The following is an 18,585-nucleotide window of genomic DNA, read 5'->3' as shown; positions in this document are numbered from 1 at the left end:
CTTGGGATTGGACCAGGCCTCTTGGGCTTGAAGTGGAAACTAAAATCCTCTGAGCCTTAGCTTCCTTGTGAGCGGGTACTACTCTTGTTTTTTTTTTTTTCTTTTAACGGCAAAGGGTACCACTCTGTTGAAGCTGCCTGCCTCATTTTCTTTTACCAAAGATGCTGTTGGTAAATTTAGATGGCTTGATTGGATCACTATTAGATGTAAAGATTTTATACTTAGATGGCTTGATTGGATCTTAATTAAATCAGCTTATGTGCTAGATTTGGCTGTAATTTAATCATATAATCGTAATGTAATGTAATGTGTAAAATCTTCTAACTTGCTAGATTTAGTGATAAATATTGTTGTTCAAGATAAAAAAAAAAAAAAAAAAGAAAAGAATACACATATGCAGGATTAATGTTGCACTTGCTATTGGCCGGGCCTAATATATCTTCAGCTCTTTTTTATCGTGTACCCATAACCCATTTGGGACTAAAGATATATATACACATGGCTTTAATAACCTAGGTGGTAGGATAAGGCCTACTGACTATAAAGTCATGTGTTCAAAACCCACATATAAGGTTTTTTTATACTTATTGAGTTTCCTTCTGAATTAGTGTATTGGTATTATTGCCCAGTAGGGATATGATTGGATGGTACCCTAGTGACACGATGATACTCCAATTGTCCGTCAGTTATCTAAATTTGACATTTAAAAAAAATATGTGCCATGACAACAGTCAACAGTTAAGGCTTCATTCCCAAATTGCATTCATTTGGTCCAATTTCCACGTTGTTCCCCTTCATCGCCTATATCATGTTTTGCTCATTTTGTGGAATTAAGAAGGTGAAATATGAAGGATTTACTACATCTCTAATTGACCTTGAAAGTCAAATTTGCTCATATACATACGTCTACAATATAGGAGTATTCTAGTTTTTCTTTTTCTTTCCCCCTTTATATATAGCTTTGGATTCTAGTGATTTCTGATGATAAATTGATAATAGCTTAATACCAATTACCGTATCATTTAATTTATCACTCAATGCTTTACTTTTCTTAACATATATATAGATTTTGAAGGAAATCTTCGATTTGTTTTTATAAGAACTTTATATCAATAAACGGGCGTGCAAGTGGTGTGTAATGGGCCGGGGCCCCCAAATTTCGTAAGAATACCTCAAAGTAATCACTTATTCAATAGTGATTTTAATTTACTTATCAACAAAACAAGAACTTGATAAATTAATTATTGACTAATAGCTTATCAATTGACCGAAATAAAGAACAGCTACTCTTAGAAAAATGGAATACTTTCCAAATGAGTCTTCGAAAATCTATTAGAGAACTACTTAGGGAACGCAATTTCCAAACGAGTCTTCTAAATTCTTCATCAAAACGCCCTATTGAAAACGTTTGAAAGGTACCTTTATCATTCTAGCTACGACAAATACCTGCACACACCGGCCATCTCTTACGAAAGACGTTTCGTCAAGATAAACTATCCTTAATTAAAATGGTTAAAAAAGCGTAAAGAAGGCCGTACGTACATAGTGGGTGTATTCTAATGGTACTTGAAATTTTTAAGTAGCCTTAAAACACAAGCTAGTAATGTGATGCGCATGCATCACTCATTCACTATCCCCTAACTTTTACACACATATACACAATATTATTATACAAATATACATATGCATATATATGTGTGTGTGTAGTGTCCGTGTGCATGGGAGTGGGGGCTTAGGGAGGTGTAGTAGTAGAGTTGTAGCCGGTGGGAATATAATCATTGCACTCGTGGCTTCTCTTCACTTTTCCAATTATTAAGTTAAACAAAAGATGCCATTTCATTTCAATTATTCCAACTTATAAGGTATAGCTACACAAATATATTAATTAATATAGACATGTATAGTCACACACACATATCTCTTATTACTTTTGATGCATGTGTTGTTAATTACCTGTAAAAACATTACCATAGCTTTTTCTTTAAGTTGTCCTAATAACATATAAAAAGGGAAAGCATGATCTAGGATCAAATTTCAAAAGTTTATAAAAAAGTAAATAACAAGATATTTAACACTATATGATATGATTAAGAATAATGTGGAGAATCAAATCTTAAGTGACGGCCACTTGGAAAAAGTGTATATATGTCACTAATTAAGCTTGATGGTTACATGATGTAAATTAATCCCAAACCATTCATTCACAAAATAACAAGTGACAACTTTTGTATGCATATTCAATTCTCTAGCTTATAAGCTCAAGCTAGCTAGAGCTAGCAATTTTGTTTTTTTGGCCGCGGGTTTTGGTTTCTTTTGCAACGAATTTAGGTTGTTAGTGAAGGGCATGAATGATGTGATGATGGGGTGGATAATTGAGATCACACTTCGAGGGATGCAAAATTCAAATAATATACTGATATAACCGGACAAGACAGGCACAAAGAATCGGAAAAAGTAAAGGGGCTAGGTTTTTTTTTTGTTCTCTTCATTTCAATAAAGAAAAGAGACACTTGTGCAAACTGATAAAGACTCCTGGCACCATGCATCAAATAACATGGGCATTTTGGCATAAAAAAAAAAGACAATTAGATTCTCATGAGGGTCCTGATCTCATTCTTTTTAACAAAATTACATCTTTTCCTTTTGTTTTGGGACTCATCAACTAAGGGATCGAATAAATATACGTATCATCAACAACAAGCGACTGCAATCCCGAGGATGAATAACCATGCAACTCTCTTTGTATATAAGGGACAGTGCCACTGTACGTGAAGAAGAATATAAACAAAAACATTAACTTGATAAAGAATGTCACTTTTGCTTTACATCACATGGATGGTTGATGATCTAAAAGCGTTTAATTATATATGTATTAATTAATGCATATATGCAAAGCCATGGTGAAGAAATGCTCAAGTAATCGGGGACTCATTTTGCCTACAATTTTGATGTCTTTGCGTGCGGTATAATGAATCTAGAAGACTCAAAATGTTTAACCTTAAATATGTAGACAATAAAGATAATTAAAATTGAGGCCTTTACCATGTTAGCTAGGGAAACAGTTTATCGATCTACTTAATTTGTGTCACAACATGTTACATGCTTCTCTAACTAAAATTAACTCTAAAAGTATACTGTACTATGGCACATAATGACACATCTGACTTTCTACAAATACGAACTTGAAGTGAGTATATAAAGCTTGATGGAGTTTTATATCCGTATAAATAGTGTTGTTATCTTAAAAATGAATTAAGCTCATATATGGTCACGGTCCCTCAATTACAGATTATCACCAAACTCGAATAGCTGGTGGCTTACTCTAGCTATAGCTTCTACATATATAAAAAAAATTGTTTTTATTCTCATGATTAAAAGCAAAATACACTTTTCATAATTTTAAGTTGAGTTGAGTTGCTATATTCAAAATGTAATGCTTAGTGGTCCGTGGTCTATGTTTTGATTATTAAGCAAGTACATTCTTTAACTTGAGGTTAATTACTCGTACATATTAGTCAAAACCCTCAATTTCTTTTGTTAATTATAGAATGATGATACATACGGATAAATGATAATAACAATAATATCATTGCACAAACGGATGCTTATGGCTTAACATTCTTGGAATATAAATCTTTAATAATGTGAGAAAAATTCCATCAGGATTTTAACGTTAGTTTAGTAGAAGTTTGAGAATTAAACAAGTCCTGTGTCGACCCATAAACGAATTTTGTTTGTTTCTCTAGTTTCATGAACATTTACAAGACATATTTCAACAGGTAAATTGATGTTAGGCCCATATATCTTTTTGGTACATTTACAAGATATATTACAATCGTAAGCTATATATTGTTTCCTATTAAAGCTGTTTTAAGAGGTTATATGTACGTTTGATTAGAAATATACTTTTCGATGAGCAGATAATATAGCTACCATTGTTTCTGATTGAGGTAATACAATGTATAATTTTACAACTGATTATAAATGATAATAGTGTATAAGTGGTACCAATATATTTTCCATTTCAATGCCACAAAGAACAAATATAACTAAAATATTTTTTACTGTCCAATACAACTAAAAATTATGAAAAACCACGTATACTTTCAAAATAATAATATTCCGTGATAATAAAATAAAAGATACTTTTTATTGCCACATTTCACAATTAGTACTAATTAAAAATAAACTAAGGTTTTCTCTACTCGTGTTATTTATATGGGTTTTTAACTCGAATATATATGGTTTAATTAGGCTCGAGGTCCTTTTCAACTTTAGTTAGAGACTTGAAAACAATCTCTCTATATTTGGTAGGGTAAGACTATCTATATTCCAATCTTCCACATACATCATCGAATACGATATTGAAACCCAAAATCCATAAAAAACAACACTGGAAGTTACTATATGACAATTTTCGAAAATGTTCTTTGCCACCTTAAAGTTTTAAATGCAACTGTACGTTGGAAAGTCGTACCTCTCACAAGGACATCAAAACAACCAGTATTAATAATGTTGGCTTAGTATATAATCAGATAGGGGTGTTAATCGGTTCGGTTTTCGGTTATTCGGTCTATTTGGTTCGGATTTTTCGGTTTTTTTATTTTTGTTTTTTAAAATCAAAACCGAATCAAAACCTAATTCAAAATTGAAAAACCAAACCGAAAACCAAATTAGAATTCGGTTTGGTTTCGGTTTAAAACCAAAAAAACCAAATATGAAAAAACAAATTCACAATTTTTGTCTAAGTTGTTTTTAACCAAAAGGTTTATAATTTTTCACCAAAGTAGTAATTTTAGACTTTAAACACGAAATGGATAAATAAGTAACATAATCATCACAAAAAAAAAACTAGTCTTAGAAAGTACTGAAACAAATAAATTCTTGGTTATTATCATGATTAAAAACTTTTAATCTTCGATTTGCAAGTTTTTTATTGTTTTTTCTATCTAATCGTTTCAAATAATTAAAAAAGATGAATATAAGAAACAAATAAAACATCTGATGTAAGAAGTGCATTAGTATTAATCCATATAAATAAGACAAATATTAAATATTTTTTGAAATACATGATAATGATAAAAGTTATTCGGTTTTTTCGGTTTAACCAATTTCGTTATCATATACCCATACTCAAACCGAAAACCAAATATACAATTCGGTTTCAGTTACAAACCAAACCAAAAACCAAATTCAAATTCGGTTTAGTTTTTTCGGTTTTTTAAACGGTTCGGTTCACGGTTTAACCGGGTAAAAACCAAACCACGAACACCCCTTAAATCAAATTTTACCAATATGGGACAAATAGAGTTTTAGAATGGGGTAAAGCAACATACGTCATAATTTTATAACTGTAGCGCCGTAGTTTCAAGAGTGGCATCCATCCCATTACAACATCCTCCTTCACCCTCTTTATAAAAAGCAACCATAATTTCAATACAACCACTACTAAACACACACACACACACATTTTCTTTCTATCCCCTGTTTTCCACTTCACTCTATCTCTCTTCTTTAAACCCCAAATTAATCCTACACTCTTGTCCACTTTGTTCCCATCTATAACACACACATTTTTACCTTTTATTGTAAGAAAATAATGTGTTCCCATTTCATTTTCCCTTAATATATCATCTCAAGATCTTCATTTCATTCTCATAAAGTTTTGAAAAAATAATCATGTATAGACCATATAGAGAAAACCCTTCATTCTCATCCTCGTTGCTCGACGAGATCTATAGATCCATCGATCAACGAGATGACCAAGAACAAGTCACAGTTTTTCAAAAAAACCCCAGAAATAAACATAACAGTTTCTCTGATAACAACAGCGAAACTGCTCTGTTTGAAAAATGGGCCGAGCCCATCACATGCAAAAAAAACATGACTAAAAAACAATCACCTCCAGAGTTGAAAACCGGCTACAACTCCAGTTCTAGCTCTTCTGACTCGAGCGGTTTTTCATCCTCAGAAACAGAATCGGTTTACGGTTTTTCATCAAAACCTAAACCTATTCGTACAAACACCGACCGACACGACAAATATTCGTACAACACAAGATCAGAGAAAGATAAACAATGCAACTACAAGTACAACAACAACAATAACCAAAAGTACCAATTTGACGATTTTCAAGCGAAACCAAAACACGAGGGCAAATTCGTCAATAAGACGAAATCTAGAGCAATGAAAATCTACGGTGATTTAAAAAAAGTAAAACAGCCAATTTCTCCAGGGGGTCGACTAGCAACTTTTTTAAACTCGATTTTCGCAACAAATAACAATACAAAAAAGATCCCGCAACAATCATTAGAATCAAAATCAACAACAACCACGACATGTTCATCAGCGTCATCGTATTCTAGATCATGTTTAAGCAAAACACCCTCGTCATCATCTAGAGGAAAATTAAACACCAACACGAAAAGATCCGTTCGGTTTTACCTAGACACCGAAAAACCGTGCGACATTTTTATTGGTCTCAATCAAGACGACAAAACGCGACAAGTTGAAGAAGCCGCGAGAAACTTGTTAAGGAATTACCAAAAAAAAGTTGAGTGCGAGTTCGAGTTAAGTTCAAACAATGTCAAAAGTTACAATGTAATGGATATGAAATATGACGAGGACGATGACGATGATGTGGCGAGCCACGCAAGCTCGGATTTGTTTGAGCTAGAGAATTTGTCGGCAATTGGAATGGGGAAATATGGGGATGAATTGCCGGTGTATGAAACAACTTATTTGGATATGAATTTAGCTATTGGTAATGGTTTTTTAATGTAACTTAATAATTTGAACAAAAATTAATTAATTAGCTAGTAGGTTACAATATTAATTGTTGGTGATATTTTGTAATTTGGTGTGGGGGTTTTAATTTATTAATTAATTACACGAGGAGAAATCGTACGTATAGTGGTAGCAATAGTACGTACTCTATATTTAGTTCTGTTGTTTTATGTTATTTTGTAGTATCTGCGTAAAATTAAGTAATGAGTTTTGATATTTGTCTTTTTTCGATTATACTGTTTCTTTACTATTTCCATTTCTAGTTCAGATCATATATTTGATACATTTGATAAAATATATTTGTGTCATCATCTACAATGTGTCAATGTACGTTACAAATCTTTTTTTCGGAAGTAATTAATCAATCAACTTTAATTCCTAAAATCCTTAGAACGATCGTTAAAAATTTGAAAATAAGATGCCCAATCAATTGTTTTAATTTTGTAGAATAAGTTATAATATATATATATATAGTGCCAGAAGCTTAGTCTTCTTTGTAGCAAAAGGAGGTTTGAGCCTCTCTTGAAGCTATCATTCGGAGATTTAGAGTAGATTAAATTAGATATATGAATTTGCTTTAAATTTTATTTTTCTTTTAAGTAAAAGCATTAAAAAAAATACGATGTTGTGAAATTAGTAAATTTTTGTAAATACGATTAATGATTCTGGACAAATTAGGATATCGATTCAGTAATTTAATTAGAGATGAGATGATGGTGTGAATAATGTGCAGCAACGAGAATATCGAGATGGATACCAAAGATCAGATTGAAATTGAAATGTAGCATAGTAGTAGGAAGATTATGACTTTTTAACTTTAATTTCTATATGATATATATGTGGGTCCTTTATTTGTTTTGTTTTTTCCACAAATTATTGAATTCTAAAATATTTGAGTTAATAATAAGTGTGGATGGGAAACTCAAATAATGTTGCATATATTTCCATGAAAAATTGTCCAATGGTTACAAGTTAACTTTAAAGATTTTGTTTAAGTTTTGTAAAGAAAACATTTGGGAACAAAGTTTTCATAATGGTACACATATCCAACACGTCCTTTTAGTGTATTAACAGTTATCAAACTCAAAGCTGGCATATAATTTTCAAGGGGTGTTGATTCTTTAGTCTTAAAAAAAGTAGTAGACTATATATATGGCGATAATATGTTAAATTTTGTATATTGAAAATGCTATTTGTATATATGTCAATTTTCTAGTAATAAGTTATTGAATATTTAAGTTAAGACACTCGAAATGCTATTTAAATTTATATGTTGTCTCTATATTATATTTATATATATATATATATATATATATAATAAAGTCCAAATATAAATGTCATTGAACCGTTGAGATGAAATAATAAAGCATGAACAGGTTAATGAAATGATGAAGACGAGTAAAAATGATGTTGGTGGGTCTCCAAAAGAGTGGGACATTCAGATTTTGTATGGATATCTCTTTTATGTTTCAACATTTTTTGGACTTTCACATAGTAATAAAAATATTTTTCTGAATAATTTTTAAATGCATAATAAAAAAGTTGGATTACGTTTGGATAATTGTCTAATTGGTACAATGACCTCGTTTTTTTTTTGTTTTTTACGGCCAACAAATATATTATATTATAATATAAACGACCTAGCTATATGCTATGACACAATAATATAACAATACATGAAATTACATAAAAGAAAAAAAAATACAAGATGTTTACGCACCAAAATATCAATGGCACCAAATTTCAAAACGGATCCAAGCTTTACAATGTAACGAATGCCATTTAGCTTGAGTTTTGATCCAAAAAAAGCTAAGGGCTTGGATATTACTAATCATCTTATTCAACACCACCGTTTTTTCCATTAAAAATCACACCATTGTTTCGATTCTTGTGTAGTGGAGTAGTTTTGTCATTGCTAACTCTTTGTAATTTGTATCTAAATATATCCCACCTTTCTTATTAAAAAAGATATAAAAAAATTAACTACACTTGTTTCTATAGATTAGAATTTAATTTATTGAGTATATTTTATCCATCTTATCGATAAATTTAGTGGTTATGTACAAAACTCGAAATCAAACGTGTTACTATGCTAGAATCCAATGAGCACATGTAGACAAAAATGATAGTTACATCATTTCCTGTGTAGGGGCTGGGAGAAACAGGAATTTATGGGTGTTCTTGTTGTCTCAATAAACTTTTTGTTACATGCTTTTCTATGTTGACCCAATATCTTAAATAAACGTATTGAGTAATGTTTTTAATAACGTACCGTATTTGGGAATGTCTTCGTTAATTTTAAAAATTGTATTATATCGTGTTAGTGATAACTTAAATCATCAATAATTAGAAATTTGCTAAATTACTAAAACGGTTTAGCTATGTAAACACACATAATTAGCTTCTTAAATTTTCCCAGTGCACTAATATGATCTGTAAGAGTTAATGATTTTGAAGAAAGTAAAAAGTAATAAAAAACTAGATACTTGATCTATTAACCAATGACATCGATCAGCTATAATGTTTTACACACAAGATTATGAGTTTGATTCCTTAATGACACATTATAAGATTTTTACCGGGATGTTATTTCGCAATAGCGAGCGCACCATTAAAACCATTCTTGTCTACACCGTATTGTAAATTCTTTTTTGGTAGTTTGCGTTGTTTATCAACTATGCTACAGCGGCTTTTACCGTATTGTAAATTCTAGCATGATGATCAAACGTAATGTATGATCATATGTTTTGTGTAGGTTTAACATAGCACAATTACTACCGGCGAGGTGATACTTTGAACGAACTTCATGATAATTAATTTTCATATAATGTCTCAAGTTCATATCCTTTCTAGATTAATTAACATACATTCGTAGACCTGAAAAGATTTCAAGTTGATTAAGAAAGTACGCTGAATAATATAAATCTGAACCAAAATTTCATTTTTCTTAGAACAACTAATCGAATTATATAAAAATCATCATTTACTCATACGTTAATAAAGTTGTATTGTATGTGAATAGACCCTTGTCCATATTACATGGTTAGTTTTCAAAGTATTGGAAAATGAATACATTTTTTTATTTGGAAGCGAAAATCATTGTCGGATTTATAGAACAAATCTTTGACAAAGTTTCGAATCTAGGTTAAACTTATTAAAATAATGCTACTATTACTAAATTACCCATATGGATTTTTTTTATATAAAATATTCTACTTGAAAACATGAAAAGAAGTATTCATGTAATAACCTCAAAATTCTTCTATCGTAGTTTCATGCATGTTGTTTTCATTCATATATACTAGCACGTTACCCGCGCAATGCGGCAGTGATCGTGGCGGCGACGATGTGGTGGCAGATGCGACGGTTGGTGACAGATGAGGCGTCGATTGGTGTAGACTATTGATATAAAGGGTTAATGGAGATATTTTAAAAGATAAAAGATTGATAGTGTAACGTAATCATTAATGTTAAGGGTTATTATAACTGAAAATATCTGAGTGCTAAGTGAAAATATTATATATTTTAAGGGTAGTAGATTAAAATATTACATGGAAGGACATTTTAGACATTTTCCCCCATATAACTTTTAATATGGGGGTATTTTCTTTAATAAGTAATATAGATGTACAACAACGGGAGAACTGATAGAAGTATTTTTACAATAACGGTCAAACTTTGCTTCTCAATTATAAAGAGGGGTTCTAATAAAAGAAAAACAATAGTTGTAAAAGAAATTTTTAAAAATTTATATTTCTAAATCCACTATGTGGGTTCCGGGGTAAGTTTTTCTAAGGTCTATGGTTCGAGTTTTGGGTTTTGGGGTTCGAGTCTTGGAGTTCTCATCTCAAAAGAATTTTCTATGTGAAGGGGATTGGAGGTCCAAAAAATCTCTGGTTAGTAGAAATCACTAACTATAAGCGAAACTTTTAATTGGGAGCAACACTCGCTCCTGCCCTTCATATAATTACCTTCTTCACTAAAGTAATTCGATGTGAACCGTGAAATACAATTAAGCTCATAAACATAATGCACAATCAAAATAACGAACGAATGTATATGTTTAATAAACAAACAATATAACAAAGAGTTTATATATGTGGATTTGTTTTGCCTAAGAACTTTAAGTGACAGGTTGCAAGTTCTAACACTTTCCCATATTCTTTTTTTTCTCTTCACAATTCTAAATGAAACATTTTGAACATTTTTCTTTTGCTTTTCAATATTTATTTTCAATATACTTGCTTTAAAGATTATACCACATTTTCCAAATTTCACACCAAAAAGCTTATAGTTAGTAGCCTAAAATTAACATTTTTAGTTTATTATAATTAGATTTAAAGAGGTTGAAAACTATTTGCTTAGAATTTCTAATGTTTTATATGCATGTTTGACAATATTATAAGCCCTCGGGTCATTTAACGACAATTTTGGTAGGGGCATTGGCTATCATGACCAGAGTATCAAGTAACTCAGAACCGACCTTATCTGGATATTTGTTAATACGGGCTAGGTAGAGTCACAACAATTTTTTTTTTCACATTTTTTTATGGATGTAAACTTTGGACAATTCTAAACCTGTATACCCTGTTGAGCGCAAAGCTATTTTACCCATTTGAAACGTTCAAGATAAAGATAACCCACATCGACCCATTCATTAATATATTGCACCTTTATATGTTACTCGCTAATATACAATGTTAAATATAATTCTCAGTTCCTAATCACAAGTGGAAAGTAGCTAAACATATACTTTCATTAGCCAATATGTCAATTATAAGTTTATAATATAAGAAATATATTAGACGAGTCTCAAGCGTAGTAATTTAATCATTTGCATTTCTTACATCAATTGCTATAGCTCTAAAAGATACAAGGAAAGGAAAGGAATTGCCATGTATTGTCATTCTTGAGTTTTGAGTTACAATACTTCTAGAAGATATCATAATACACCTATTTTAGACATGTCATTATGATATCATCTAGCCAGAATATGTAACATTGCAATTTTTTTTAATGGAAACTTCAACTATCGTAAATCATATATTGATTCGAACATACGCTTTATCGAACCGACACCGCCCATCGGGAGGTAGAGAACCTACTAGTTTTCCACTAAAATCTTGTTTCACTCACTGCTTTGATGCTTTGCATCACTTTATTGATGCCTTGATATTTATGAATTTGTAACAATTTCATACACAATGAAACCATTTATATCCTTCGAAATTAATTTGTAAATCATGCATCTCATGAGTAAAAACCCGAAATTGATGTCACATAACTTGAGATGGTCCATGGGTTGGATGTGACCAAAGGGAACGAGACAAAGCTACTAACATATATTGTACGAGCAAATGAGCAATCACCATCACTATATATCATGAATCATCTTTAATTTGGTCCGCTATCAAGTATCAAATATCAACAGTAAATATATATTTATTTGTTTTAACTTCGCTTGCTTAATAAAACAAATTAAAAAAATACCGATCAAGCAAAAAATGAGAGATTGTTATTTACATTTAAACCTAGATATTAATAACCATAAAAACTTTCCGACCCCTTCATCGTATTCTTACACCCTCTTTTACATTCACATATATAGCACTACAAGCATACATATATATCGAAGATCATTTGTACAACATTAAGATCGATGCTCAGATAGTCGTATATATACCACAATTGATTACTACGCTTTTATATTTAAGTTGCTTAATACAAAGTAACAAATATAACAAACAACTAATTATTTTTCTTTCCGAAAACAATTTCACTAGCCTTGAATGTATTGATTATTACAACTTACATATCCAAAACTCAGCATGCCAGTGAGATTGGATAGACATTGTTGATAAATAATGATGACCCCCCCTCTCTTCTCTATATCAACTTAATTAATTTGGTGCTATACGCGTAAACTTTAATACATTATGAATCAATTTCCATATAATGCAATCAAGTTGTCCTAGCTATTATAATAATACAGGTCTTGGTGCGACATATATATAATTATTATTTTCTTATCGATCGAAAGACAGATAACATACATATTTTATTTAGATCGACAATATATTAAGTACAAAACATCTAGCAAAACACAAGATGTCAAAAGATATAAATACGAAGGAACAAAACAACATATGCCTAGTCCTTTGTCATATATCAAGTAGTGAGATAAGCTAGACTCAATGATACCATAAGATCTTGAGTTCGAATCTCACGAAAGAATATATTTTTCTGAAAATCTTAGAATATATTCTTTCTGAATCGGTGACTTGGTGTTAATTATTTAATATGATCGTATGATATACTGGTGATAAGTACAATCATAATTGAATAGTCGAATACTCAGTGATCCATACTAGCCACTAAAAAAAAAACATAAACTTTGGATAATTGGGATATCAACCCACGACATGTAGTTTGGTGGACAGATCATCTTGATACCGCTAAAGTCCCGTCGACAGTGATATATGCATAGATAGTGAATGATCTACTTGTCCGATCTAGCCAGCAAGTAACAAGAAACAATACATATATGTAATAAATGTAAATCCCGCCCGGCCGTACGAATTGAACAGTCACCACTCACCACCACCAATTATATAAACACGTACCGTCGGCCCACCACCAATGCCACCACGAGTGGTGGTGATAATAGTAACAATGACAATTAGGCCCAGCCCATATATAAGTGGACTTTCTTTTCAGCTATATGGCAGAATAAGCACGTGTGTGGGTGGCCAACATGTCCGAATTATGTCCCGCATGCACACGTGTGTAAGTAGTGATATACAAAGTCACACATTATTATTTATTTATTTATTTAATAGGGTATTGTGGAAAAGGACTCTTATTATTTCATAACTGCACCTGACACCCCTCTGTCCAAACAAAATTTTGAAAACCGAATGAAACGTCGTCGTCTCAGTCGCAAGTCCTTTTTCCATACTCCCACTCGGCCATCATCAACATCATCCAAATTCATCTACCATGTGTGGCCATTACCTATTTTATTTACCACAAAAGTAATTTAGATAACAATATACGAGTTGCGATTTAATTAAGTCGATCTTTAGGTATAAAAATAATAAGTACGTTTTTATTAAAAAATATATACACGAAGTAAAGAAGTTGGAATCATAATATAGCTGTTTTTCCTTTGTGTATAGCACAAATTTAGATGTTGAGCTTTAAGTAGTTATATTTAAATGTAATAGAATAGAGAGGAATGGTTGATTTTCAAACAAATTACACAGTACAAATGATTATAGACATTTACACTCAATGACTTTTGGAAAAGTCAAAACCGCAACTTTTCCACCCGAACTTTTTATTTGGCTCGCCCCTGTCAAATAAAGTAGAGGGAGAGTCTTTCTCCAATGAGAATAAAAAGTTTTAAATAAACGTAAACACGATAAGAAAAAAAAAATCATGTGATTCATGGGCGTCACCTTCACGAGTGTGAAGCCCTCTCATTGTCGTTGTGTTTTGGGCTCGTTGCTTAGTTTACCTTTTATAGATTAGATGAATATCAAGGTTTTGATGGATTTAATTGGTTTTCTTGCAAAGTTCACAATATGCTAGTTCAAGTACAAATACAAGTAATCTATATCAATTCATGGCGAAATTTTTTCTCCTTTAGGTGTAATAGAATCCCTCATTTTTGTAAGAAAAAAATGTATATATACATATAAAAATCAAAAGAATACCCAGTTTTTAGTAATTTATAACTGGTAAAAAAGAATAAAATTTAGAGTAGTTGGTTTTACACTGTTTAATATAATAATTGAATTTAAAGAATAGTGCTCAAAAACGTTGTATTAATTAATTTGGAGTTATATTTTGATCGAGTTTGCCTCCAAGGAGTTTTGAAAAACAACAATGAAGAATTTTTTTACATAAAATTATATATGTACCTTCGCTGTCATTTATTTACGACCTGCCACCGCTCGACCATACATAAATCCTACTCGTATTATTCTATGATATGTGTCGTCATCTATGGCCCAATGTCGTCCTCGATGATCCACCACAAATTAATCAGCAAATAGCTTGGGATAAAAATCAATTATAAACCCACACATTAATTATTTAGCATTTTAGGCTATCTCTAACGTTAAGGACGTCTTTAGGCGTCCTTTAGCTGCCACATCATATCCTTACAAATCATTATACATTCTTATAAATCTTTCAAATCTTATAATTTTATCTCCAACTATACAAAAATCGTTACATATCCTTTTACCTCCAACTAAAAACAAAAATATATTAGGTAAGGGCATGCCCTTAGGTTAAGACACATGCCCTTAGGTTAAGACATACTTCAAAAAATCCATAATTTTGGACAAGCTTCAATGGCAAAGGATATTCAAGGGCATCTAAGAACACCCTATTGGAGATAGCCTTACAATGTTCATCTCATGAATGTAAATAATATATGTAGCGGGGGGTGGGTTATTTTAAGAACCATAAAAAAAAAGAACGCGAGAACCAATCTGGGCCATTGATTTTGATTTTGATGATATTTAATTTTCCCTCTCCTCATTTTCACCCAATTCATTCAAATGGTTATATCTCACAAACCGTACATCGTTAAACGAAAAAAAAAGCATGGGTAGTCTTAAAATTTTGTGCTCTTTCATTAAAGATGCGACTTGATATACTTTTGACAAACTTTTAAATTTCGATTTTTTTTTTTAATTTTTTTTTTAGCGATAATCCTACACATGTGTAGGATGTATATCCTACACATGTGTAGGACGTCCTACACATGTGCAGGACATGTGTAGGGTATACATCATACACATCCTACAAATGTGCAGGTAAAAAAAAAAATTCGAAAAAAATAAAATATTTCGAAATTTAAAAGTTTGTCAAAAGTATATCAAGTCGCATCTCTAATGAAAGAGGACGAAATTTTAAGACTACCCATGGTTTGTGAGATAAAACGTTTTGAAAAATTTGGATGAAAGTGATGAGAGAAAAAAAAGGAGATGAGATGTGTGGCCCAGATTGGTTCTCGCGTTCTTTTTTTTTATGGTTCTCAAAATAACTTTCCTCTATGTAGCGGAGCCTAGAAATTAATTAAACACATAAATGATAATACGTTATTACGCATTTTATTGTGAACCTTGTCATGGCGTATGACTTTCTATAATTTTTTTTTTTTTTTGAGAAGAGGTTAAGATATTAAAATTCGAGTTAATATTTTACATTATTGTAAAATAATATATTATCTGTAAATGATGTATATTATTAAATTAAGATTGATAGCGATGGATATATATCACTTACCATTATTTCATAATAATTTGAAACGTTGGTTGTTAGTTACAACACTTGTCTGAAAAGTTTTGGCTTGGAATCTTGAACATATGGATATTGATGTATGAACATAAATATAAAAAATGTATATATGTATGAAAAGAAAACAAAAACATGATTTTGTGAAAGTGAAGGAAGGCAGTGGTGGAAATGCAGCTTTGAAAAAGAAAAAGAGCAAAGGGTAAATTGAAAATGGTGGTCAGGTCAGGTGATGATCCCGAGAAAATGGTGGAGCGTGCGGGTGACTGTCGAGTAAAAGCTACCTCATGAAATTCCAATTCCTTGTGTTTCAATTTTCTATCTCCGATCAAAGATAGAGATTTCTACTACAATACAATACAAAAGCCATCCATTGCCTTTGTTACTTTATTTCTGTTTCATGTTGAATCACTCTAAATTCATTTTTTGGAAATGTAACATATGGACCACCATTAATTAGGGCTAAAATTCATGTTGATCGTTTGATATAGTTTTGGATTATGTATTTTTCCTTCTAAATTTAAGTGTGAATACTGAAATCTTAAAGATGCATATTACCGCATAAGCATATTTATTTGTATTGGGCTCTTTTTTAGTTTGCACTTTGCAGTACTTGGTTAATATTGACAACCCTGAATTTAGTAACCTTCTCTTCCATATTTTAGTTCTCTAGCCCATTTAGAAACTGTTGACAACATTTGGGCAATTGGGCTTTGGGCGTAATCATATACTTTTAAACTTTTACAAACACGAATATTAGTTTCAAATTTAAACACCACAATATTTGGCTATCCTGTGTTGTTTCGGCCTCATGCTTGGTATCATATAGGTGGAGTTCGATGTTCTACTTTATCTCCTGCCTTTAGCCTTTTTGTTTGAGATAAAGTGTCGCTGATATGATTAAGAAAAAAGAGTAATGATAAAAAAAAAAGGCTTAAAAATTGTGTCTAAGATATCAAATCATTAACAAATAACAAGATACTTTTATTGGATGTAAAATTGTACAAATAAGTTGGTTTTGTAGCCCAATATGGGCTCCACAGTAAAGTTGTTTTTAACATTTAACTTATTTTGTATTGGCCTAGTGGGTATCAAATCTGGGCCGAGTTCATAAGCCGTTGGCCTGTTGCCAATGCAAATTCAAAGCAGACGAATTTTATATTAATGTTAATGTTAATCTTTTATTTTCTTTATCTTATCTTATCTTAATCTTAATCTTAATCTTATCTTAATCTTAATATATAGCAACTGACCAAACTTCAATTGACCAATCAAAACTCTCAATTTTATTAATTTTTGAAATTAAACATGTGACTAAACTCAATTAATTTAACTTTTTCGACATAATTCAATTAACTCAATTAATTCATCCATATAAGTTATAGGTGTTATATAAAGATTCCAATTCTACATAAATATACTATGTTGCCGACCTTTTTTTAATTACCCCATCAACATTAGTTAATTAATTATTCTACATTAAATATTCTTTATCTTTATCTTTATATATACTAAAAGGTAACTGATCTAACCTTAATTGACTAATCAGAGCTCTCAATATCTCAAAATTCGAAACTCTACTACACCATCCAGCCTTGGTCAATTGGTCAAAAAAAATTTCCATATACTAATTCCTATATTAGTAATATTGTAAAAACCGTGTATTTGACACGAATATAAAATCTAGTGTATATATATATATATATAAGGGGGTCCATCCAATGAGAATAATATAAAAATAAGAACAAGTAAGAACCAATAGGAAAATTTCAAATCATCAAATATAAAAAATGATCATTTAGACAATTGCAAAATACAATTAATTTATATTCTTTTTCAAGCAGTTTTTGAATCCATAAAATTAACTACCTTTTTCAATTAGAACGTCTTTCATATCATCTATAAACTAGATTTTAGACTCGTGTCCAACACTGGACACGAGACTTATGATATTATCAATATTAGATCTTCATACATTTAAGTCATACAAATTTATAATTTTAAAGATTTATGGTTTCAAGTGTTATACTTTACAAGCTGTGATACAATAATCACAAGTCATTACTCTCATTATTAGCTGAGACATAATGATGAAATTATGTGTCGTAGTCATTCCACAAGTCACATGCTACAATAATTCCTCTATTATAAATTTTTCTGAAACAAGTTGTACTCATGATGTAATTATTATGAAAGAAAATTATGAAGTAAATATAAACATACTTGTGATCCTAATTTGAGAAAATCGAGAGATGTGATGACGCGGATTAAAAATTAATATGAATGAAGTATTCAATGCTAAAAAGTGTAAATTATTGATGAAAAACAAAAAAGTGTAAATTTAATGAGATTTTTTCTACATATATTAATATATATAATAATATATTTGGATAATGACTATTATGATTTTCAAAATTAATATAATAATATATTTGGATAATGATTATTATGATTTTTAATTTATAAGTAAATTAGATGATGCCATCA

The 18,585-nt window shown here is 30.8% G+C and overlaps 1 protein-coding gene across 1 annotated transcript; it reads left to right on the top strand.

The window, feature by feature from the left end:
• Window positions 1–5,459: 5,459 nt before the first annotated feature.
• Window positions 5,460–7,020, top strand: LOC122595510 (protein BIG GRAIN 1-like B). The gene has a single exon (XM_043767878.1). It carries the CDS (start codon window positions 5,680–5,682, stop codon window positions 6,781–6,783), a length of 1,104 nt encoding a protein of 367 aa, XP_043623813.1. The 5' UTR covers window positions 5,460–5,679; the 3' UTR covers window positions 6,784–7,020.
• The last annotated feature ends 11,565 nt before the right edge of the window (window positions 7,021–18,585 follow it).

This window comes from Erigeron canadensis, chromosome 4 (assembly GCF_010389155.1).
Source record: "Erigeron canadensis isolate Cc75 chromosome 4, C_canadensis_v1, whole genome shotgun sequence".
Lineage (NCBI taxonomy): Eukaryota > Viridiplantae > Streptophyta > Magnoliopsida > Asterales > Asteraceae > Erigeron > Erigeron canadensis.
This window is presented reverse-complemented; position numbering and strand designations above follow the sequence as displayed.